General features: G+C 35.0%; 1 protein-coding gene across 1 annotated transcript in view; it reads right to left on the bottom strand.

Annotated features, from left to right (window-relative positions):
• Positions 1–26,335, bottom strand: part of TRPC6 (transient receptor potential cation channel subfamily C member 6) — a 166,533-nt gene that overhangs the window by 1,717 nt on the left and 138,481 nt on the right. The window contains exons 10-11 of the mRNA XM_016433881.2: positions 9,441–9,524; positions 834–909 (exon numbers count right to left, since the gene is read on the bottom strand). Of these exons, the coding sequence (XP_016289367.1) occupies positions 834–909; positions 9,441–9,524 (160 nt within the window). The remainder of the gene's footprint in view (positions 1–833; positions 910–9,440; positions 9,525–26,335) is intronic.

Genomic DNA, 26,335 nt, shown 5'->3' with positions numbered 1-26,335 from the left:
GTGAACCTGGCTTCTGAAAAGCTATGAGTATGGTGCACAGACTCTGGCAGGTGCTACCAAGATGGAAAAAAACAAAAAAAACAAAAAAAACTTTGATTAGGGAACATCTAAATGCCATCCGCAAATGAGCATTGTTGAGTTCAGAGAGAATTATCACTACATTAGCTGAAAGATGCCAATTTTTCTCAGTCATGAGGCTGATCTCACAAAGTCCATCTAGATGAGAGAGAGGGGGTATTGATGTTGATGAAGTCATAAATCCTTGAAGTACTGTCATATGCACTTATATAAAAATTGCCATAGAAAATATCATATACCTGAATAATTAAAGGAGCAGATGGTGTTTCCTGTGACTAGCAACTGAAGGAGATAGAGGTCAAATCCCCTCCTAAATAAGTTATTATTAATAATCATAATCATACTAATACTATATAATAATTCTATTAAATAATAATTTGTGACAGACCCTGTGCTAAGAACTTTGTAAATATTATTTTATTTTGTCCTCACAACTCTGGAGGTAGACTTTCCCTGTTTCACAGTTGAGGAAACTAAGATGAGATGAGGTGAAGTTACTTGCTCAGGGTGACAAAAACTAGTATGTGCCTGAATGAGAATTTCAACTCAAATTTTCCTGACTCCAGGATGAGGATTAGATAACATACTTCCTTACTCCTCCCCCTTCTCCAACCACTCCTAAAACCTCCCATTTCTCTGTTTTGCTCCACTAGATTGTTTGTCCTCTCCCCTGAAGGCTCTACCCGTCCTAATCTGGGTCCTGAGAACACCATCTGCAACTTGGAGAAAATCTCTCAGTACTCTCTTGAACTCACCTTCGTTGACTTCATCGCTCTCCTTATCAATCTGAGCTTTCAGTACATATCTTTTGATGAGTCGCTTCATTATTTTCTAGGTAAAGAAAAGAGGAAAGAGTTCAAATGATTAATTGCTTCCATAGGGAACTTTTAATTATAATCATTTGTTAATTTTTTATGTTAATTTTTTTAATTTAAATTAATTTATATAGTCAATTTAGAACATTATTCCTTGGTTACAAGAATTATATCATTTCCCTCCCTCCCCTGTCCCCAATCTTCCTACAGCCAATACTCAATTTCATTGGGTATTACAAGTGTCCTTGATCAGAATGTATTTCCATGTTGTTGATGTTCACACTAGGATGTTCATTTAGAGTCTATATCCCCAATCATATCCCCCTGGACCCATGTATTCAAGCAGTTGTTTTTCTTCTGTGTTTCTACACCCACAGTTTTTCCTCTGAATGTGGATAGTGTTCTTTCTCGTAGATCCTTCTGGGTTGTTCAGGGTAACTGCAAGGCCACTAATGGAGAAGTCCATTACCTTCGATTGTACCACAGCGTATCAGTCTCTGTGTACAGTGTTTTCCTGTTTCTGCTCCTTTCGCTCTGAATCAATTCCTGGAGGCTGTTCCAGTTCCCATGGAATTCCTCCACTTTATGATTCCTTTGAGCACAATACACAAAGGACAACACGGCCATCCAATGCAGCTCAGGAAGTCTCAAGGTATAACGATTTTTTGTGCCACTGGACTCAGGCTTCCAACACCGAGAGAGTGGAACTGTCTCTGTGCATCGACTTTTCCACTTAAATCTTCTTCACGCACAAGTGTCTTTGTGCACACTCATTTACATCACAGATGAAAGCGCACAAAGACAATCATCATCCTTGGTTACTGAGACACTACCACTATATACCAACATATATCAAATTTGTTCAGTCATTCCCAATCGAAGGGCATCCCCTCATTTTCCAATTTTTGTCACCACAAAGAGCACAGCTATGAATATTCTTGTACATGTCTTTTTCCTTATCTCTTTGGGGTACAAACCCAGCAGTGATATGGCTAGATCAAAGGGCAGAAAGTTTTTTAGTGCCCTTTGAGAGTAGTTCCAAATTGCCCTCCGGAATGGTTGGATCAATGCACAACTCCACCAGTAATGAATTAATGTCCCAACTTTGCCACATTCCCTCCAGCATTTATTACTTTCCTTTGCTGTCATGTTACCCAATCTGCTAGATGTGAGGTGGTACCTCAGAGTTGTTTTGATTTGCATTTCTCTGATTATAAGAGATGTAGAACACTTTTTCATGTGCTTATTAATAGTTTTGATTTCTTTGGCTGAGAACTGCCTATTCATGTCCCTTTCCCATTTATCAATTGGAGAATGGCTTGCTTTTTTTTGTATGATTGATTTAGCTATTTATAAATTTGAGTAATTAGACCTTTGTCAGGGGTTTTTGTTATGAAGATTCTTTCCCAAGTGGTTGCTTTCCTTCTAATTTTAGTTACATTGGTTTTGTTTGTACAAAACCTTTTTAATTTGATGTAGTCAAAATTATTTATTTTGCATTTTGTGACTCTTTCTATTCTTTTAAGACTTTTAACACTTTTTCCCTAAAAATTTCTGGAATTTCCTTTCCCAAATATCTGACATGTATACTGTTCTGTGTTCACCTAATTTACTTATAGTTTCCTTCTTTATATTCAGGTCATTCACCCATTCTGAGTTTATCTTGGTGTAGGGTGTGAGATGTTGATCCAAACCTAATCTCTCCCACATTGTCTTCCAATTTTCCCAGCAGTTTTTTTTTTTAAATCAAATAGTGGATTTTGGCTCCCAAAGCTGGGATCTTTGAGCTTATCATAGACTGTCTTGCTGAGGTCACTTACCCCAAGTCTTTTCCACTGGTCCTCCTTTCTGTCTCTTAGCCAGTACCAAATTGTTTTGATGACCACTGCTTTAGACTCTACTTTGAGATCTGGGACTGCATGTCCTCCTTCCTTCACATTTTTTTTTTCATAATTTCCCTGGATATCCTTTACCTTTTGTTCTTTCAAATTAACTTTGTTATGTTTTTTTTTTCTAATTCAGTAAAACAGTTTTTGGTAGTTCAATGGGTATGGAATTGAATAAGTAAATTAATTTGGGTACGATTATCATTTTATTATGTTAGCTCATCATACACATGAGCAATCAATGTTTTTCCAATTGTTTAGATCTAGTTTTAATTGTTTGGAGAGTATTTTGTAGTTGTGTTCATATAGTTCTTGTGTTTGTCTCCGCAGATAGATTCCTAAGTATTTTATATTGTTTAGGGTGATTTTAAGTGGAATTTCTCTTTTTAATTCTTGCTGCTGAGATATATTAGAGATATATAAAAATGCTAATGAGTTACACGGGTTTATTTTGTATCCTGCAACTTTGCTAAAGTTGTTAATTATTTTGATTAGCTTTTTGGTTGATTCTCTAGGACTCTTTAAATAGACCATCATATCATCTGCAAAGAGTGATAGCTTGGTCTCATTGCCAGTTTTAATACCTTCAGTTTTCTTTTTCTTCTCTAATTGCTACTGCTAGTGTTTCTAGTACAATGTTAAATAGCAGAGGTGATAATGGGCATCCTTGTTTCACTCCTGATCTTATTGGGAAGGCTTCTAGTTTATCCCCATTGTATATGATGTTTGCTGATGGTTTTACATATATACTGTTTATTATTTTTAGGAAAAGCCCTTCTATTCCTATGCTTTCTAGTGTTTTTAATAGGAATGAATGTTGTATTTTGTCAAAGGCTTTTTCTACATCTATTGAGTTCATGTGATTTTTGTCAATTTGCTTGTTAATATGGTCAATTATGTGGATGGTTTTTCTAATATTGAACCATCCTTGCATTCCCGGTATGAATCCTACCTGATCGTAGTGGATAACCCTTGTGATGACTTGCTGGAGTCTTTTTGCTAGTATCCTATTTAAGATTTTTGCATCTATATTCATTAAGGAGATTGGTCTATAATTTTCTTCCTCTGTTTTTGGCCTGACTAGCTTTGGAATCAGTACCACATTTGTGTCATAAAAGGAATTTGGTAGAACTCCTTTGTGTATTCTGTCAAATAGTTTGTATAATGTTGGGATTAGTTGTTCTTTGAATGTTTGATAGAATTTATTTGTGAATCCATTTAGACCTGGGGATTTTTTTAGGGAGTTCTTTAATGGCTTGTTCAATTTCTTTTTCTGATATGGGGTTGTTTATGTAATCTGTTTCTTCCTCTGTTAGTCTGGGCAATTTATATTTTTGTAAATATTCATCCATATCACCTAGATTGCCCTATTTATTGCCATATAATTGGGCATAATAGTTTTTAATGATTGCCTTAATTTCCTCTTCATTAGAGGTGAAGTCTCCCTTTTCATCTTGGATACTGACAATTTGGTTTTCTTCTTTCCTTTTTTAAATTAGATTGACCAGTACTTTGTCTATTTTATTTGTTTTTTTCAAAGTACCAGCTTCTAGTTTTATTTATTAAATTAATAGTTCTTTGACTTTCAATTTTATTAATTTCTTCTTTGATTTTTAGGATCTCTAATTTAGTCTTCTAACTTCTAAACTTCTGAGGATGTTTAATGTGTTCACTTTTTAGTTTTTAAATTTGCATGCCCAATTCATTGACCTCTTCCATCTCTAGTTTGTTAATATATGAATGCAAGAATATAAATTTCCCTGAGTTCTGCTTTGGCTGCATCCCATAGGTTTTGAAAGGATATCTCATCATTGCCTTTTTCTTCATTGAAATAATTGTTTCTATGATTTGTTCTTTAACTAACCAATTTTGGAAAATCATATTATTTAATTTCCAATTAATTTTTTATTTGCCTCTCCATGTACCCTTACTAATTATTATTTTCATTGCATTGTGATCTGAGAAGGTTGCATTTATTATTGCTGCTCTTTTGCACTTGTTTGCAATATTTTTATGCCTTAATACATGATTAGTTTTTGTGCATTTACCATGTACTGCTGAAAAGAAGGTGTATTCCTTTTTGTCCTTATTTATTTTTCTCCACATATCTACTAACTAATTTTTCTAAGATTTCATTCACTTCTCTCACCTCTTATTTATTTTTTGGTTTGTTTTATCTAGTTCTGATAGAGGAAGGTTCAAATCTCCCACTAGTATAGTTTTTCTATCTTTTTCATCCTTGAGCTCCACTAATTTCTCCTTTAAAAGTTTGGATGCTATGCCATTTGATGCATACAGGTTGAATACTGCTATTTCCTTATTGTCTTTATTTTTTTTTTAATTTTTTAAATTTAATTTTATATTTTATTATATAAAAATATATTTATTTATTATACTGCCTTTTATAAGGATGTAATTACCTTCCCTATCTCTTTTAACTAGATCTATTTTTACTTTGGCTTTCTCAGATATCATGATTGTGTCTCCTGCCTTCTTTTTCTCAGTTGATGCTCAATAGTTTTGGCTCCATCCTCTTACTTTGACCCTATGTGAATCTACCTTCCTCATGTGTGTTTCTTGTAGAGAGCATATTGTAGGGTTTTGGATTCTAATCCACTCTACTATTTGCTTGCATTTTATGGGTGAGTTCATTCCATTCACATTCAGAGTTATGATTACTAGCTGTGTATTTCCCAGCATTTTGATTTCTCTATTCCTGGTCCTCCCTTTTCTTCTTTCACTATTTCCTTCTACACCAATGTTTGTTTTTAATCAATCCCCCTAATTCCAACCCTTATTTTATTTCCCTTTCTACCCCTCCCTTCTTACTCTTATTCCCCCCTTATTTTCTTCATAGTTTTTTTAAACTACCCCCACCTTCTCCCTCCCTTGTACTACTTCCCTCCACACCAGTCTGTTTGTTACCCTTTTACTTCCCTATAGAGTGCAAATCAATTCTCTGCCCAAATGGATTAGATTGTTTTTCCCTCTTTGGGTCAATTTCAAAGCATGTACGAGTTGAGTATTTCCTATCTCCAACCTCTTTACCCTTCCAGTGTATTGACCTTCTCCCCCACTCCTGCCATGTGCTTCTTTGTGACATATAAATTTACCCCCTTCAGTTCCTTTCTCCATTCCTTTTAGTATTAATGTCTTTTTTTAGCTCTAGTTGTATATATATAATAGATGTACATATATTAAATATACACATGTGTATTTATGTATACATATATCTATACACATATATTTCATTTCATCCCATATAGTTTGTTACTGTTCCCTCTAAGTGTACTTCTTCTAGCTGCCTGGGTGATGATAACATTGTTACCAATGACCTCTTTTCCTATAGGGATACCTATCATTTTAACTTATTGAGTCTCTTTAAAAAGTTTTTTGTATGTTTGTTTTGTTTTTCTTTTTTCCCTCTTTTTTACTTACCTTTTGATGATTCTCTTTAGTTGTGTGCTTTGGCATCACATTTTCTGTTCAGGTCTGGTCTTTTCTTTACAAATGCTTGGAATTCTTCTATTTTGTTAAATGACCATACATTCCCCTTTAAGAATATAGTCAGTTTTGCTGGGTAGTTGATACTTGGTTGTAGACCTAGTTCCCTTGCTTTCCAGAATATCATATTCCATACCTTCTGGTCCTTCAGTGTAGATGCAGCCAGATCCTGTGTTATTCTCACTGTGGTTCTGTGGTTTCTGAAAGACTTCTTCTTAGCAGCTTATAATATTTTTCCTTGGTCTGATAGTTCTTGAATTTGGCTATAACATTTCTGGGTGTTGTCAGTTGGGGATTAAATACAGGAGGTGATCTGTGTATTCTTTTAATCTATGCTTTTCCCTCTTGTTGTAGAATATTGGGGCAGTTTTCTTGGATAATTTCTTGTAGGATGATGTCCAGAATTTTTCTTTTGTAATGGTCTTCTGGTAGACCAATGATTCTTAAGTTTTCTCTCCTAGAACTGTTTTCTAAATCTTCTGTTTTGTTAATGAGATGCTTCATATTTTCCTCAATTTTTTCATTATTTTGATTTTGTTTTATAGTGTCTGGCTGCCTTGTGAAGTCACTTGATTCTAGTTGTTGGATTCTGGTTCTTAAAGGCTGGATTTCATCCCTGGATTTTTGGTCATTCTTCTCCTTCTGGTCTGATTTTCTTTTGAGGTCATATTTCATCCTCTTACCTCATCTTTCATCTCCTTTGCCTCATTTTCAAGTTGGTTGATTTTGGCTTTCAAGACACTATTTTCTCATTTTAGTTTAAGTGCCTCTGTTTCCAGATGACTTATTTAGTTTTCCCAATTGTCTTCAGCCTCTCTTAATTGTGTTTTGAATTGTATTTTTGAGTTCTTCCAAGGCCTGTAGCCAATTCGCTGGGTTTTCTGTTTTATTGTTTGCTGTTCCCTCCTCCTTCTCTGTTCTGTTTGCTCTTTGTTCATTGCCTGTATAGAAGCTGTCAATTTTAATTTCTTTTTTCTTTTTCTGTTGTTTGCTCATATTTACCCCTTCTTTACTCCCTGCAGTTGTCTGTGCTCTTGCTCCTCTCATTTTTGTTTGTTTGTTTTGGGCTTTTCTGTCAGTCTTCCCTGCTTGAGTTTTGTCAGCAAATCTCTCAGTGCAGTGTGGTGAGGGGTATTGGAGCTTGAGCTTCCCTGGCCTCTGAAGACTTTTGATGGGATTATGTCCAGCTGGGTTGGGCTGAATGCTCCTTGAGGTTAAAACCTCCTGGAAGGAGGGAGCAATATGGAGGGTATCCACTGATACAACTAGTCTGCCCTCTCTTTGTTCCTCCTTTAATTCCTTCCCCACCACCTGTGTTCTACACTCTGAGCCTGGCACAGCATTGCCCGCAAGGTACTCCCTCCAGACCAGCACCTTTGCCTGCCCAGAGCTTACAGCTGCCACTGGAAGCTTAGAGTTCTAGGTGGGGGAGGGGTCCTGGGACCTTCCTTCTCCCTTCCCCTTAAACCAGAGTGTTTTTGAATTCGGGCTTTTGGGGGGCTTACCTTTTAAATTGAGTGCAGCAGGAGGGCTCCTTTGCCCTGTCTTGTTGTTAGGTTTGGTTTTCAGTCCCCCTGGGAGCATTTAGTTTTTAATTGGTAAGGAAGGGTTTTCAGAGGTCTATACTTCTGCTGCCTCTATGCCACCATCTTGATTCTGCCTCAGTTATCATTTATAATTGATTCTTTTACCCATTTGGACATTGACTCCCTACTGGAATTTATAAAGGATTTATAGAACCAGAACTAGCATGAGATGAATGGGGCTTTGGCCCAAAGCTGCTAGCATCCAAGGTGAGAACAAGGGAATATTATTTCTCCCCAGGAGGGCATTTCCCCCCTACAGTTAGCAATACAACTTTTCCTGAGCTATCCTCTCAGATCCTATTGGCTTGGTATTCATCTTCTGGGAGCTAGCTTCCTTGTCTCCTTCCAGCTTCTGCAGTAATGAGGGCTAAATTCTCTGGGGGGTTAGCTGCCTTTCCTGATGTTATTATATCTATATTCTACCTATCTTCTGTGTTTCTACTGCCCTTACTGTCATAATTTTATCCCAAGCACAAGAATCCTTAATTATGACTCTGAGGATTTAGCAGGGAATTCACAACCTCCAAAAACTGATTTTTCTTTTCAAAATAATTCTGGCTTACCTAGACCAACTGTTTTAAAAATCAATTCTGAAAGTAAAACCATTTCAGCAAAGGCATAAGCAATCCAATGAGTATTACATTTTTTGATTAAAAACACACTTTATGAATTCAATTAGTGAGTAATATGTGTGGATTTTTTAAAGATGAATTAAGGCAAAATTTTTTTTTAATACTCAGGGATTTATTCCAATATGGTCTACATTGGTCAATGAAACTATTTGGTATTCCTAAAGCATTTTAAGGATCATATACTATTTTACCTATGTCTCATTTGAGTCTCATCACAACGTTATGAGGGAGCTGATTTTATCACACCTTACAAATAAGAAAACTAAAACTTGGAATCTTAAAGTGATTTTTCCATTTGGCTATCAACTGAGATGAGAGCTGAACCCAGGTCTTCCTGACTTCAGATCCAATATTGTATCCACAATCAACATTCATGGCCCATTCTAGCATCAAATTTCTACATGAACTGCCTAAACACTTTTCTCACTAGGGAAAATAAGTAGAAAGAATGCCTGGAGGGGGCAGCTGGGTAGCTCAGTGGATTGAGAGCTAGGCCTAGAGACTGGAGGTCCTAGGTTCAAATCTGGCCTCAGACACTTCCCAGCTGTGTGACCCTGGGCAAGTCACTTGACCCCCATTGCCTAGCCCTTACCACTCTTCTGCCTTGGAGCCAATACACAGTATTGACTTCAAGACAGAAGGTAAGAGTTTTAAAAAAAAAAGAATGCCTGGTGATCATACAGGTCATTTGGTCCCTTCCTGATATTAGTATATCTGTATTCTACCCATCTTCTGTGTTTCTGCCACCCCTACTGCCACAATGCTCCATATCTGTGGTATCAGTTGATTTTTGTCCCAGGCACAAGAATCCCTAATTAAATTAAATATATGATACTTTGGAATTAGAGAATCATCTTCAGTGTTTCCCATGTTACCGTGAAACAAAATATAAATAGGGACAGTGGTCAGAGCCATTGGTCAGCAAACACTTATGTTTACCTGGTATTGTCTGGGAGGATTACTGAAACTGTTCAGATGCAAATCTTCTGAGCTCCTTATGCTTGACTGCTTACTGTGACCAAGCTGTAATCAGAACGTAAGAAAGAATTAAAAGCGCTCTATCTTAAACTCTCCATTCTAAAGTCCTGTGCATTACTCATGATTACACTGATTTAATTAGGGACAAAAAGTGACATTTTAGATTCATCAGCGTACTGTAGTTAAAGAAATAACATACATTAAACCAGAGGTCAGAAATAATTCCATCATAACAAATAGACCAACTTCTGGACCAGCCCTGACCTGACCAATCACATGAGAGGCATGAGCCCAAGAAATTCTTATGACTCTCCCGTCCTGCTGACTTGGCCAGCAGACTGGACTTTTTTTGTCAATAGAAGCAGGAGAATTATAAGGATCATAGCAAGATGGGATTGGGGGGCATTAGAAACTGGAAGGAATATATCTGAAAATACTCCTAATTCAGAACATGCTTGAATTAAAAGGGAACTACCTTCCAGGCTTCTCAACAAGTGGTTATTCAGTTTCTGCTCAATGACCACTACTCTCCATTTTGCTTTCTTGAACCAAGCTGATTATGTCTAATTTCACTTCCAGAAACAACCTTTCAAATATTTGAAAATCTTTAGAGTGCACACAACATGCCATGCCAAGTGACCTTTAATCCAAGTTAAACATCCCTGGATCCTTCTATTGTTCTTCCTGGCATATTGTTTTAAGAATCTTCTCCACCCTACTTTCTTTTAGTTGGACACTCTTCCAGCTTGTCAATTGCCTCCTAAAACATAGCAACCATATCTGAACATAATTCCCATATGTGGGCTGACCAGGGCAGCATGAAGGGGGATTGTCACTTCCTTCACTAGGAACTATATAATTCTATAAAGATAATTGTTTCTCTTGGCTATAACATTGCATATTGTTCTTGTGGTCCACTAATCTCTGCAGATTCTTTTCACAAGAAATTCAGTTAAAAAACAATGAAATGCATTGAACTACTACTGAATAGTCTAAGCACAAATGGTCTATGCCAATGGAAAATTTCATAAGAATAAAAAATCAAAAAGCCTTTTCTTTATAGATAATATCAGTTGAGGAAAAATCAAAGTGAATCTCCTTTTATATTAAATTTTGATGCAAAGGAAGCCTTAATGAAAGGATATGAATTTAAATACTTGTCCTATGATTCTATTTTGACAATGTCTTCTTGATGATATTTTTTATTATATAGGTATGTGGAATGTAGTAAACACTGGTTGATATCAGAGATATTTCAATGAAATCACACAAAACAGCAATATGCTATATAGAGTATGCTTTATAGAATTTGTTAAGTTTTAAATTTGTGAGATATTAGAAAGATGTGTTCAAAGGGAAAATGGTAATATTTGAACAAAATTGAGTTAACCCTAAATTGTCAATGTCTTGGAAAAATGTCCAGCAGGATGGTTAACTGAAAAATCCAACTGTCTTCAAGAAGAAATGATTCTCAATGGGTGACAAAATAAAAGACACTGAAAAAAGATTTGGGACCCTCCTTAAAAGATAAAACTGAAAAATAAACTTGGCTAAATATGGTCAATTGCTATATAGTCAAATATTCTGAGTAAGGTCTGAAGTTCTTCAAAAGTTTTTTTGCTGCTCAATCTATTGATTGGTTCCCTTATCACTGCCTATATCACTCACCAAAATGTCCCATATCCCTAGGGGGAAAAAAAAAAACCCTTCACTTGATCCTTTCCTAGCTATTGTCCTTTTATTGTCCTCTCCTTTCCTTCTAAACACCTTGAGAAAGCCATCATGACTCCACTTTCTCTTCTCTCACTCACTACAATGTTCTTCCATCTGTCTTATGATGTCATCATTGAATTGAACTTGTTCCCTCCACAGTTAGCAATAACCTCTTCCCAAATTTAGTGGCCTTTTTTCAATTTTCTTCCTCCTCTACTTTCTTGAAATGTTTGATTCTTTCGATCATCATACCTTTCTGGATTTTCTCTCCCATCGAGGTTTTTGTGACACTCATCTCTCCTGGTTCTTCTGCCTATCTGACCACTCTTCAGACTCTTGCTTGATTTTTATCTATACCACTTCCACTAATTGTAGGTGTTCCCTAACTTTCTGATTTGATCCCCCTTCTTCTATAGTATGTTTCTTAGTGATTTCATCAGCAACTATGAGTTCAATTATCATTTTTATGTAATGAATTATCAACTGTATATATCTAGCCTTAATGTCTCTCTTCTTGCATCACAAATTGCCTTTTTTACATCTCAAGATAGCTTAATGTTATCTATAACACAACAATTCCAAAACACAACTTTATATCATTTTTTAAAAAAATCATGAATTTATCTTCTCTTTTATTAGAAAATATTTCTTTTACTGATTGCTATATGTCAGATATGGTTTGTTCTGCAAAAGAATATATTGGATGTGCCCTCAAGGTTGAGGTTCTGAACAGATGCTGCCCCAAAGTGGAAAATCTGAGTATAATTTCCAAAGGACCACATTAGCCACATGACAGACAAAGTGGGAAGGATTTAAATTCATTAGTCTAGGAATCAGGAGACGTGTCCTTTTTCTGGCTTTGCCACTAACCATTTTAATTTGTGATTGTTGACAAACCACTTGATTATTTTCAGACTTTGATTACTTCCTAAATGTTTGGGCACAAAGGTCATTAAGATCTCCAAGACCAAGTTCCTTAGCTCTAGTTTTAGTATATATAAGACCTAAAATAAATAAAATTTTAAACATAATATTTACCTTGTCTTGAAATAGATATCTTGTGGCACCTTCATGTAAAGTCTCCCATAAAGAACATGGGATGAGACCTGGGTTTAAAATTACAGTTCTGATTCTTGATGTGCATCTATTACCAAATCAATCAATCTTTCTGAAACTCAATTTGCTCATTTTTAAAATGGGGATACTTGTATCATTTACCTCACATTTTAGGAATAGGTCATGTTGCTAAAGAGCAAATTTAGACTTGGTAAAGGAAAAACTTCCTAAAAATTAGATATATCAAGAAGAAAAATAGGTTTCCATGTGAGATAGATTCTCAAGAAAAGGCAGAATGTATTATTATAGAGATTCTTGCTTAGGTTGAAATTGAATGAAATGGCCTCTGAAGCCTCCTCTAATTTGGGTATTTTGTAATTTTACCCATTGGTTTTTGAAGCTTATTGAACAAGAAATTCTTAACATTTTGAGAAGTCATGATGGCCTTCAGAACTCAGCTGAAATCTATGGACCCTCACCCCTTCTTAGGAAGCCTTTACGTGTAAAAGTTAAATATTTAGGGTTGCAAAAGAAAGCAATTATATTGTAATAATCTTCAAAATATAAAAAGAAAACAAATTCACCAACCACAGATTTAAGAATCCCTGTCTTAAGCCATTGATAACCTTACTAATACTTGAAGAAAATGACATAAGTCTATATTTCTCTAGTCTATCCAGAGTTCATTGAACTGAATCTCATATGATGTATTTTTGAGGACTTCCACCATCTTTGTGTGCCCTCAGTAAGGTGCTCTGTCAATTGTCCCTTTAAAAATAACTTATACAGAATGAAATGTAAGAATTTATTTTAAAAGATAAAAACGAGACTATAAAGGTATTTTAGGTGGCTTTGTTTTATATTTTAAATTAGTTACTTCTGCACATACAGTACAAAAAGGGCAAGTTTGATAATGGTTCTAAGACAAGGAAAAAAAGCAAGATTTATCCAATGGCTGCCTAAAAACATCATAGCCACCTGGGGGCAGAAAATCCAAAGGCATAATGGATGAAAGACCAAAATGAACATTAAAAACAAAACAAAACAAAACAAATCAAAATACCTCCGGTAGCTTCACTGTGAAGATGACATCTGTTTTTATATTGCTAATAATAGATGACTCAAATGAACAAACTCATCACATTAGATCTGGAGGCTTTATATTAAAGCTTCAGATTTTGTAAACCTTAATGATAAATGAATATGAGAACAGAAAATCCTGCTGAGTGAAACCAAAAGGGCTAAGATGAAGTATTTCTTGTGACAAGTGAATAAATAAACTCCTTTTCTCGGTTCTGTATGACTTATTAAGAGAACTTGTACCTCTAGGAATTAACAAAAATCTTATCCAAAGAGTTCATTTATAAAATTAAGTATTTTTCTACTTTAAGATCTATATTTCAATCTTTAGTAAAGAGTTTCTTTCCTCCGCCCCCATTCTCTTTCTGACAATTAGTCTGAATTTAAACTTTTATGGGTAATTATTACACATTTAGTGCTCTGCCAAGTAAGATATTCTAGATAACATCTTGTTGTTTTAATAAGTGATCCTGGGAGCTTTCATCTTATTTGATTTCAGACCCTAAAAGATACATAGAAAAAATATAGTTATAGGTATACTCTGCCATCTCACTTTCCTCCTGCAGATACAGCTTTAAAATAATAAGCTTTAGAACTTAGTTTTCTTTTCTTTTTTTTTTTTTTAAACCCTTACCTTCCGTCTTGGAGTCAATACTGTGTATTGGCTCCAAGGCAGAAGAGTGGTAAGGGTAGGCAATGGGGGTCAAGTGACTTGCCCAGGGTCACACAGCTAGGAAGTGGCTGAGGCCAGATTTGAACCTAGGACCTCCCGTCTCTAGGCCTGGCTCTCAATCCACTGAGCTACCCAGCTGCCCCCAGAACTTAGTTTTCAAAAGAAAAAAAAAAAGAATTGAACCCACATTAATACATCTTTCCTCCAGAATAAAATAGTAGTCAAAATATTGCAAAGCTATGTACTAGTTGGAAGAAAAGCAATGAGTATGATAGGAGAAGGAGGTTAATTAGTAAGCTTGCTTTCTGAAACAGGGAAAAATAGCTTTCAAATATTCTTTTTAGCTTGTAGAGACTTTTGCATCTTATTGTATGTATGCCAGTAGGAGTTAGCGGTTTTAGTAGTTCTTTTTTTGTTGTTGTTATTAAATCCTTGCTGTCTGTCTTAGAATTGATACCAAATATTGATTCTAAAGCAGAAAAGCAGTGAAGGGCCAGACAATTGAGGTTAAGTGACTTGCTCAGGATAATTAAGAAGTATTATTTCAAATATGATTCTCCTTGTTTTTATTTCCATTTTTTGTCTCTGAAGGTTGGTAGGTGGTGGAGTGAAAAGAGTAATATATCTGGATTCCACAAGATGTGAGTTCAAATTCAGTTTCAGAAACTTACAAGATGTGTGACCTTCATCATGTCACTTAATTTCTATATCCCTCAGATTCCTCTACTGAAAATGGTGGTAATAGCATGTGCCTCCTAGAGTTGTTAAGATGACCAAAAGAGATATTCATTTTTTTTAAAGCATTTAGCATAGTGCCTTATCCTTGGTAAATTCTGAATTAATACTTGTCTTCCCCATTTCTTCTCTTTTTACATATGTATACATGTGTGTGATATATACACGAAGGAACTAAAAAATTTTGTTGCAATTTTAAAATTGCAGTAAGATTCTTTGGACACCCTGTATACATTTGTCTTGGTTTATGGAATTTAGAAACACCCCTGACTTTTTTCCTGGTTAAAATAAACACACATGCAGAGGAAAGTAGTGAATGCTGGAGGGGATGTGGCAAAGTAGGGACATTAATTCATTGTTGGTGGAGTTGTGAATTGATCCAACCATTCTGGAGGACAATTTGGAACTATGCCCAAAGGGTGATAAAAGACTGTCTGCCCTTTGATCCAGCCATAACACTGCTGGGTTTGTACCCCAGGGAGATAATAAGGAAAAAGACTTGTACAAGAATATTTATAGCTGCGCTCTTTGTGGTGGCCAAAAATTGGAAAATGAGGGGATGCCCATCAATTGGGGAATGGCTGAACAAATTGTGGTATATGTTGGTGATGGAATACTATTGTGCTCAAAGGAATTCCATGGAGACTGGAACAACCTCCAGGAAGTGATGCAGAGCGAAAGGAGCAGAACCAGGAAAACATTGTACACAGAGACTGATACACTGTGGTACAATCAAACGTAATGGACTTCTCCATTCGTGGCAATGCAATGTCCCTGAACAATCTGCAGGGATCTAGGAGAAAAACACTATCCACAAGCAGAGGACAAACTGTGGGAGTAAAAACACCGAGGAAAAGCAACTGCTTGACTACAGGGGTTGAGGGGATATGACTGAGGAGAGACTCTAAATGAACACTCTAATGCAAATACCAACAACATGGAAATGGGTTTGAATCAAGAACACATGTGATACCCAGTGGAATCACATGTCAGCTGTGGGAGAGGTGGGGGGGTGGTGGTAGGAAAAGAAAATGATCTTTGTCTCCAGTGAATAATGTTTGAAAATGCTCAAATTAAAAAAAAATAAAAAATAAAATAAAATAAAATAAACACACATGAAGTTAGCCTAGGTGCTATTCCATATTTTTGCCATCTTGTATAATCGCCTTTGTGAACATCCAAAGTATGGGGACAATTATGGAACAGAAACCATGCCAGATCAGCAGCTATTGAAAGAATTTGGGATTAAAAGAAAAGATTTGGTGGGGTATGTATGAATGTGATCATTTCTGTCTTCAATATTTATCTCTATCTCCTCTCTCCCCTCTTCTTTCTCCACTCTCCTCCTTTGTCTCCTCCCTTTTCTCTTCCTTCCACTTTATCTCCCCTACAAGTTTAGGACTGGGTTTGGGCTCTTTAAAACAGATGTGAGTGCCACATCTTAGAGACGAGTAGAGGATGCACATATCTGCAATGTCTATGTTAATTCAGATCCAGTGATTTCCAGCTGGCACTAAATCTTATGTTTTATCCAGATTCCCTTCACTTCAATATATCACAGTGTATATTGCAAGCATCAACCTTCAGTATGTAAGTTCCTTGAGCATCTGTTTTGTGTTTTTGTCTTTCTCTCCAACTCCAGTACTTTTGGCAATGAGTGGCACATAGTAAAAACTGAAAATCTGATTGGTGGGCTGGTTCAAACTTTCATATTCGATCTTGATTAGGAAATCAACATAAAAACAAAACAAAATCCTGAAGCTTCATACAAAATTTCAGTATAAATGCACAGTTAATTTATTCTTCAATTCACTCACCATGTTTATAGAACTCATATGCCATGAAGTATAGAATACTATTCCATAATGAATACTCTAAGTTTAATGCTGCTAAGCATCAGTAAAGTTAATTGTATATAAAAGCAAAGAAGTGTCTATAAAATGATTTGACTGCATTGTTCTACACTAAAAAGTATTTAACCAGGCAACATCCATCTCTGAATCATGGTCATCTCAAACTCCTTCTTTTTACACCTTGATTCTATGCAATTAATGGGTGTTGTTTTTCTCTTTGATCAATGGAAAATGCATTAAATTTGGAGCCAGAAAATATAGTTTCAAGACATATTTCTGGAACATAGTATTTGTGTAAACTTAGGCAAATACCTTAACCTCAACAATCCTTAGTTTTGTTCCTTATAAAATCAAGGAAATGGTCTATATACCTTCTGATATCTCTTCTACAAATCTTATTACCACAAAAAATACCTTTGCATTTTTTAATTGGCCACAGAATAATTCAGGCCTTCATTACCTATTGCTTGTGTTACAAAAAAGTAGTCTTCAATAGAATTCCCTAGTTTTTCTCCTTCCTTTCCATACTATTGTTGCCAGATCAATCTTCCTCAGCATAGTTCAGAATATCACACTCTCAAAAAACTAAAATTGTGCCCATCACACAATTAAACCTAATTTATTTCTCAAAATATTCCAGGCCCTTCAAAATTCACACCACTCTATAGGACCTGTCCAGCCAAGGTGGAGGAATTTCTGTTTACCAAATTTGTCATATATAGGCACAGAAATCCTGGGCGTGGTACCTCCCCTACAGTTCAGTTCCTGCTTCTATCCCAGCCTTTACAGCCATTATTTCGATAAATAAATGCTGAGGAGATGGGGCCAGCCCTTGGTACTCGCTGCCACCCAAAGAGCAGGCAGGCCAGCTTAGCTGAACCTGCAAGGCATCCTGAGGAGAGACAGAAAGCATCAAAGGCCAAGCAATTCAAATCACCATCCCCTTAGACAATGATGATGGAGACAGTCCAGAGCATGAGCCAAAGAGCCTCCCACCCCAGCCACCAAACCTGCTTCCAATCTCACTCAGCCATCTATCACAGAGAGGAGAAATCACTGGAGAAAGCAACCCACATTCCTCACCATCACAACAACTGATTATAAGTCAGACAACCACCAGGGGCCCCAGGAATAGAACCTCACCTGGCAAATCCCTGGTCCTGCTTCCAACTCAACCTGCAGAGCCACCCTCCAGGGACTCAGCACTTGTGGAGAAGAAGCCAGCTGTCCCCACCAAATGCCAACCAAAAACCATCCACAAGGCAGGTGATCCAGGCTAGTTGGCCAGTGAGGTGGCCCAGGAGAGAGAGACACATGCTACCTGTGAGCCTGGGCAAGGGACTGCATCTCTACCTCAATTTCCTCATCCATAAATTGGGCATAACCATAGTGCCTACCTCCCACAGTGGTTGTGAAATTCAAATGAGATATTCATAAAGCACTTAGCATAGTACCTGGCATGGTAGGTATTATATAAATATTAACTATTATTATTATTATTGGCTAAAGTAGCACAGAAAGTAACCATCTAGTCCAACCACCACAACCTGGATTATTATCTTCCCTCACACCCCAAGAGAGACAATGCAGGGCCCTGAACCCCAAGAGTTTTGGCGTAGCTTTGAGTCCAGGGCTTAAGACGCTTCATCCTGGGAAGCAACTGCTGTGGAAATGCAGCTTGGCAATTGCTCCTGCCAGTGCTACAGCCTTGGCTACTTAAGACTCAGAAAAGAAAGACTTTGTGGCCAGCATTCTTGGCACTGTCAACTATTTCAACATCAGAAAAAGGGTGTGATTTTATTAGTGGAAATGATAGCACTGAATAGGCACTGCACCACAAGGATCGTGAGAGCTTTCCAACTGAACCGAAGCTAAAACTTTCCAAGTGTTCTCTCCACAATTATAATTTTATTTCAATGACAAAAGCTATAAATATTTCTAAGCCAGAATGTTCAGTCTTGTTCAACCTTCACCAGAGAAGCATGCTGTTGGGAGACCCTGTTTCTTCCCCCTGAATTTGAGCTAAAAATTATATTGATTCTAGAACACTATGTATGGGAGAGAATCTTACCCCCTACCCGATTCTACTGGGTTTTGCTTGCATCAACCAGAGAGGAGGCCTATTTAGTTTTATATAGGGTATCGCAAAAGTATTAGGTGTAGTAAAGCTTAAAACTGAACCAGGACTTTCAGGATACCCTGGATGCTGCTTTAACATTTGCAAAGTGCTTTATGTATATTATCTCATTTGGGATTTATGACAACCCATTGAGGAAGGGAGTGGGATAATCATCTCAATTTTAAAGATCATAAAACTGAGGATTATAGATTAATTATCTTGCTCAATAAATGTCTTGGCCAGATTGAAATCTTTGTCTTCCTAACTTCAAGTCCAGTGTTCTATCCATGATTCCACATTCTAATGTGGTTACTAGCTCCTCTATTTTTACATACCTCCTTAATGCTGATACAAAAAAAAAAGTTTGAGAACTGATTACAAAGAAAATAAATACCCAGAAACATCCAGGATGAAACATCATTGTATCTCACTACCAAGGCAAATTATATGGCCTGGCTCAGTTGTCAGTAGAAAGGTTCAAGTAGCACCTTTTAATTAACTAATTAATATAATATAATATAATTGGTTTATATTATAATTATATTATATCAATTATATCATAATTATTATATTATTATAATGTTGTGTTATGTTATGTTATATTATAATTATATCATGTCATCATATATCATATCATATCATATTATTATATTATATTATTATTATAATGTTGTGTTATGTTATATTATATTAATTATGTTATATTAATTTACCAGCATACTTGATAAATCAGGCATTTTTTCCCCCAGGAGGATAAAAAAACTACAAGGAATATCTCCTTGTGTAGTTCTTTTTTTTTAATGTTTTTATTTTATTAAATATTTCCCAATTGTTTGTAAAAATATTTCAGCAATCATTTTAAAAAAATCCTTGCCTTCTATTTTGGAATCAATACTCTGTATTGTTTCTAAGGCAGAAGAGTGATAAGGGCTAGGCAATGAAGGTTAAGTGACTTGCCCAGGGTCACACAGCTAGGAAGTGGCTGAGGCCAGATTTGAACCTAGGACTTCCCATCTCTAGTCCTGGTTCTCAATCTACTGAGCCATCCAGCTCCCATCAGCAATCATTAAAAAAAAAAAATTGTGTACCAAGTTCTCTCCCTTCTGTCCTGTGGCCTCTCCCTTGAAAAAAGGAAAGCACTTTGATTTTAGTTATGCATTCCAGGTCATGCCAAAAACATTTCCAGATGAGCCATGGTGAAAAAGAAAACATACACATGAATAAAACAATAAAAATAAAAAGTAAAAAAAAGGCTTCATCAGTTCTCTCTTTGGAAGTGGTCAGCATTTATCCTCATGGGTTGTTCGTATATGTATGTATATGTATGTATAAATCACTTATTAATTTTTACCTTATTTGGGACACAGTGTGAGATATTGGTCTATGCCTAGTTTCTCCACATTTCTTTCCTTTTTTTTCTTAGGAATTTGTGTCAAATGGTAAATTCTCAAAATCTTGGATCTTTTAAGTCATAAATATTAGATTACTATAGAGATTTACTACTGTGTAGGTGTACTTCATCTATTCCACTGATTCAAGCACTATTTCTTAACCAGTTACCAGATTATTTTGATGATTAAAGCTTTTTAAAATAGTTTGAAATCTGAAACTGCTAGGACACCTTTTTTAAACTTTTTTTCCCCATTGATTCCCTTGATATTCATGACTTCTTGCAGATGAATTATTACTATGCCTTCTAGCTCTACAAAGCAATTATTTCAGTAATTTTATTATGACACTTAATAGATAAATTAACTTAGAATTATACCTTACCATAAGTAATATTTCCCCCATTGTTTAGACTTGTATTTCTTTAAAATGTGTTTGCAATTGTGTTCATACAATCCCTGTGTTTGTCTTGGCAAGTAGATGCATGCATATTTTATATTACTCTGCAGTTATTTTAAATGAAATTTCTCCTATCTCTTCCTGATGCATTTTGTTGGTATTATATAGAAATGCTGATGATTTTTGTGATTTTATTTTATATCCTGGAGAAGGAAATGTCAAACCACTCTAGCATCTTTACCAAGGAACACCATGAATAGTATGGTCCATAAGGTCACAAGGAGTCAGACAATGATTAAATGACTGAACAAGAAAAATTTTAAATCCTATAACATATCATTTGTAAAGAGTGATGATTTTGTTTCCTTGTTCCTTATTTCTATCCTTTCAATTTGTTTTTCTTTTCTTACTGTTATAGAATTTCTAATATAATACTGAATAGCAGTGGTAATAATGGACATCCTTGCTTAACCCCTGATTTTACTGGGAAGGTTTCAAGTTTATTATCTCTATCACAGGTAATTATTGCTCTTGGTTTTAGAGAGATAGTACTTAATATTTTAAGAAAGTCTCCATTGGTTCGTGTGTTTTCTACTTGTTTTTGGTACTAATGTGTGATGTGGGAGGCTTTTTCTGGGTCTATAATAATACAATAATCATATTTGTAGTTTTTATTGATATGGTCAATTATGCTGATGATTTTCCTGATATTGAACCAGCCCTAAATCCCAGTTTAAATCCAAACTGGTCACAGTGAATGATCTGTTTTTTATTTGGTGTAATCTTGCTAGCCTTTTATTTAAAATCTTTACATTTTTATTCAATAAGGAAATTGGTCTATAGTTATTCTTTCTCAGTGTTTGCTCTTTCTGGTTTAGGTATCAAAACCATTTGTTGTTGAAAAAGAATTTAGTAGGATCTTTTCATTATCAATTTTGTCAAATAGTTTATATATTGTGAGGATTAATTTTTCCTTAAATGTTTGATAGAATTTACTTGTAAGTCCATCTGGTCCTGGGGATTTTTTCTTAGGGAGTCCACTAATGGCTTGTTTAATTTATTTTTCTAAGACAGGGTTATGTAAGTATTCTACTACCTCTTCTGTTAATCTAATTATGCTATATTATTAAAAATAATTATTTATTTATATAAAATGATAGTTATAAATAAATAATAAATATAATTTTGTAAATATTCATTCATTCATTTAGCTTAGATTGTCAGTTTAAATGGCATATATTTGGGCAAAATAACACATAATATCTTTAATTTCATCTTTATTTGTAGTACATTTACCCGTTTTATTTTTGATACTAGTAATTTTTTCAAATTAAGCAATGGTTTACCTATTTTAATTTTTTCCCCTCAAAACAACAGTTCCTCTTTTTAGTTATTAAGTCAGTTATGTTGTTTTTGCTTTATTTTCAGCTTTATTAATCTCTCTTTTTTTTTATTGGATTTCCATTTTGTATGGAAAAGAGAAGAGAGTTGATTTCCCCCATAGTATACTTTTATTATCTATTTCCTACTATAATTCCCTTTAATAATTTGGATGTCATCATATTTGATGCATATATTTATAATTGCTGTAACTTCATTTTCTATATTTTCTTTAAGCGAGATGAAATTTGTCTGCTTCTCTCTTCTAATTAGGTCTATTTTTCTTTTTTGCTTTGTCTGAGATCAAGATTGTTTCCCACCTTTCTTAAACTTCAGCTAAAGTATAATAGATTCGGATCTAGCTCCTTATTTTAACTTCACATATGTTTATCTGTTTCAAATTTGTTTCTTGTATAGTTGGATTCTGTTTTCTAATACATTTTATCTCTTCAATTTCATAAGCAAAAGCATCCCATTCCCATTAACTTCTGTGATTACTTACTGTGCATTTCTCTCCATCCTATTTTCTTCTGTTTATTTATCTAGTTCCTCCTCTAAAGTCTGTTTTGTTTCTGACTAACCACTGTCTTCTTCTTTTATCTGCCCTCCATTTTATCACTCAGCCCCTTCTCTCATCCTTTTCCCTTCTTACTTTCCTATTGGGTAAGATAGATTTCTATTACCAATTTAAAATGTATATATTTAAATATGAGTGAATACATTTAAATTTAAATGTGAGTTAATTTTAAGAGTTGCCTGACCTTCCTTTTCCCCTTGCACTGTAAAAAGCTATTCTTTGCATGCCTCTTTTATTTAAGATAATTTCCCCCATTATTTTCCTCCCTTTCTCCTTCTCTCATATCTCTTTTTCTCATCTGTTTTTACATCATCCCAATATAATCAATTCACTTTTGCACCCTCTTTATTCAATCCTTCTAACTGCCCTAATAATAATAAGGTTTTTAGAAGATACATGCATCATCTCCCTTAAAAGAAAGGTAAATGGTTTAACTTAATCAAGTCCCTTTTGACTTCTCTTTCACATTTACCTTTTTAATGTTTCTCTTGAGTACTTAAAAGTCAAATTTTCTATTTAGCTCTGGTATTTTCATCAAGAATGGTTGAAAGTGTTGAATTTCATTAAATATCCATTTCCCCCTTGAAGGATTATATTTAGTTTTGCTGGGTAGATTTTTCTTGGTTGTAATTTCTGCTCTTTTGACTTGGGTATTATCAGATACTGCATGCCCTCTGCTCCTTTAATATTACTAAGTCATGTGTGATGCTGACTGTGGCTCAACAGTATTTAAAATGTTTCTTTCTTGCTAATTGAAGTATTTCCTATTTGACCTGGGAGCTCTGCAATTTAACTATATTTCTATGTGTTTATATTTTAGACTCTCAGGTAGTGATTGATAGACTCTTTCAATCTATTTTACCCTCTGATTCTAGGATATCAGAACAATTTTCTATGATAAATTCTTGAAATATAATGTCTAGGCTCTTTTTTTGTCATGGCTTTTATATTATCTCCTAACTCTTCAATTATTTCTCTTCAATCAATTTTCCAGGTCTGTTGTTTATCCAATTTCATAATTTCTTTACTTTTTTCATTATTTTGACTTTGTTTCATTCTTTCTTGATGTCTAATAGAGTCATTACCATCCATTTAACCTAATTTTAATTTTTACAGTGAACTTTTGCACAGAGTATTTTAATCAATACATTTTTATACTTTTTCCCTTTGGTCAATTCTATTTTTAGAATGTTATTTTCTTCAGTGTATTTTTGTCCCTCTTTCATCAAGCTGTTCATTGTCTTCTAATAATTTTCTTCCCCTTGTTTTCATTTCTTTACCTAATTTTTCCTTTACCACTATTATGTGATTTGGAATTATTTTAGCCTATCCAGGAATTCTTGCTGGTCTTATGTTCAATTGATATTTCTCCTTTGAGGTTTTTCTTATATCTGTTTTGACTTTCCATCCTCCTCTGTTGTTCTAGGATGGAAAAATGTCTCTCTTTTGCCTTCTGTTGGCTCTACCTCTCTAGAATTTGATCTGAGGCATTTTTTTAAAGTTGTTGGAAAATCTCAGCTGAGTTCTTTCTCTATTCTGTCATCTTGGCTTGATTCCTGGAAGTCCCAGCTCTATACTTTAAATGAAGATCAGAAAATGTAGTTTAATATGAAACTGAAAGATACTATATAACCTCTATAGTCTCATCTATAGTTGATATACAAACAAGTAGTGTGAAGTAAAAAGAAAATGAAAAGGAGCAAATGATCCCAATAATTAGCTCCTGGATAGACTGCTCCTTAATCATTCAATCAAGTATTTCTGGTATTGTCACAACTGTACCCAAATCACCCAAACTAAAATGTATGGTTAAATAACTAACAATGGCTATGTTACACATTAGACAGGAAACTCTATTGAAATCAGAGAAGAAAAGAAGAGTAAATATAATAGTAAATATTATGTATATATATATGTGTGTGTGTGTTGGAAAGACCTACGTGAACTGACGCAGAGTAAAATAAGCAGAATTGGGAGAACATTGTACACAATGACAGCAATATTTTCTGATTGATCAACCATGAAAGATTTAGCTACTCCTAGCAATGTGATGATCTGGGACAATTCTGAAGGACTTATGATAAGGAATGCTCTCTAGCTCCAGAGAACAAACTTTTGGAGTTGGATGCAGATCAAAGCATACTATCTTTCATATCAATTTGTTTATGGTTTTATCTGGACCTTTTGGTTTTATATGAGTGTGCTCTTACAACAATGATCAACATGGAAGTATGTTTGCATAATACATGTATGGCCCAGATCAAATTGCTTACCATCTTCAAGTGTGAAGAAGGAAGGAGGGAGATGGTTTGGATCTTACAATTTTGGAAAATATATGTTGAAAATTATTATTATATTTAATTGGGAAAATGAAATATCTTTGAATATATAATATACATATATGCATAGATATGTGTTTATATGTGAGGAATTCAAGGAATAGAAAGAAAAGAATAATCAAGAACATTTGGGTAAGGATAGATAGAAGAAGTAGAAGTAATTAGGTACTTTCATACAATGCTATATATTATATTAACTAAAATTTTATGTACTTTAGAACATCCAGACATAAAGATAGGAATTATGGGTAGTTATATTCAGGAAATTGATCAACAATCCAACATAGTGAAATGATATATGCTTAACTATCAGGTATCTGCTCTCGGGTGTTATAGTCAACTATTCAGGTATTTGCCACTAGGTGTCTCTCTAGGTCAAAATCAGAATAGTTGATAAAGTTTAGACTTGGCTTAATTCAAATTTATTTTCACAAAAGGTGAAAAATGAATAAGGCAAATGGTTATCGTGGGCCTGATTCTAATTACAAAGAATTATTGGCTGCTGAAGTAGAAATGATGGAAAATTTGGATGGAAGTAAATATTCTTTTTTAGGTTTTATAATAGAGAGAAAAATTGGGAGAGTTTGGCATTCATATGTTTTTTTTTTTTTTTTAATAAACCCTTACCTTCCGTCTTGGAGTCAATACTATGTATTGGCTCCAAGGCAGAAGAGTGGTAAGGGCTAGGCAATGGGGGTCAAGTGACTTGCCCAGGGTCACACAGCTGGGAAGTGTCTGAGGCCGGATTTGAACCTAGGACCTCCCATCTCTAGGCCTGACTCTCAATCCACTGAGCTACCCAGCTGCCCCCATTTCATATGTTTTTTGAGAAAGAAGATTTCAAAGGATTAAGGGCAAGGAAAGGTAGGATCCTATCATCTAAAATTTTAGAAAGGAAGTAGGCTTAATAGGCATTGGACCTCTCAAGAAGGAAACTCTGAAGACACATAAACAAATTATTCTGATGAGGAAGAAAAGGAGCCAGTTGTCTAAAGAGATGGATATGGAGGCAAAGTGAATCCATCAGCTAACTTTGATTTTACAGACTTGTATAGAAAATGGAAGCAAATTCAGGACAATAGAGTGTTAATATCAGAGAAAATTTTCCCATTGGAATAGTGCCAGTCAGAAAAAAGACTGCTGCCAAATGAGAAGAAAGTTGTTTGTTTTAAGCTATATTAGGGGCAAAGAGAAGACTAAAGAAAAGAAAGGACCACTTCTTGGGTCAGTTGGCATAACAGAAAAAGATACATGAAGGCAAAACTAATGAAGTGTTACTTGCTTATTTTTTCCTTGAAGAAAAATAATCTTTGAATGGGGATGAATAGGGAGGAATGGGCTAAGAGCCCAAGTCTCAAGGTAATTAAGAAACTAATTAGTTGCATATAATCCCAGATAACTGGAAGACTTGTTTAATGTGACTGTTGATCTATTTTCAGTCATCTTTCAAAAAAGCAAAGAAAATGAAAAACCTAAAGGATTTTGACAAATGTTATTGTTTTTAGGAGAATAGAGTTGAATCTTCAAACCATTGACCAATGAG

This window comes from Monodelphis domestica, chromosome 4 (genome assembly GCF_027887165.1).
Source record: "Monodelphis domestica isolate mMonDom1 chromosome 4, mMonDom1.pri, whole genome shotgun sequence".
Classification (NCBI taxonomy): domain Eukaryota; kingdom Metazoa; phylum Chordata; class Mammalia; order Didelphimorphia; family Didelphidae; genus Monodelphis; species Monodelphis domestica.
Note: the sequence above shows the minus strand (reverse complement) of the source record. Positions and strands in the feature narration are given on the sequence as shown.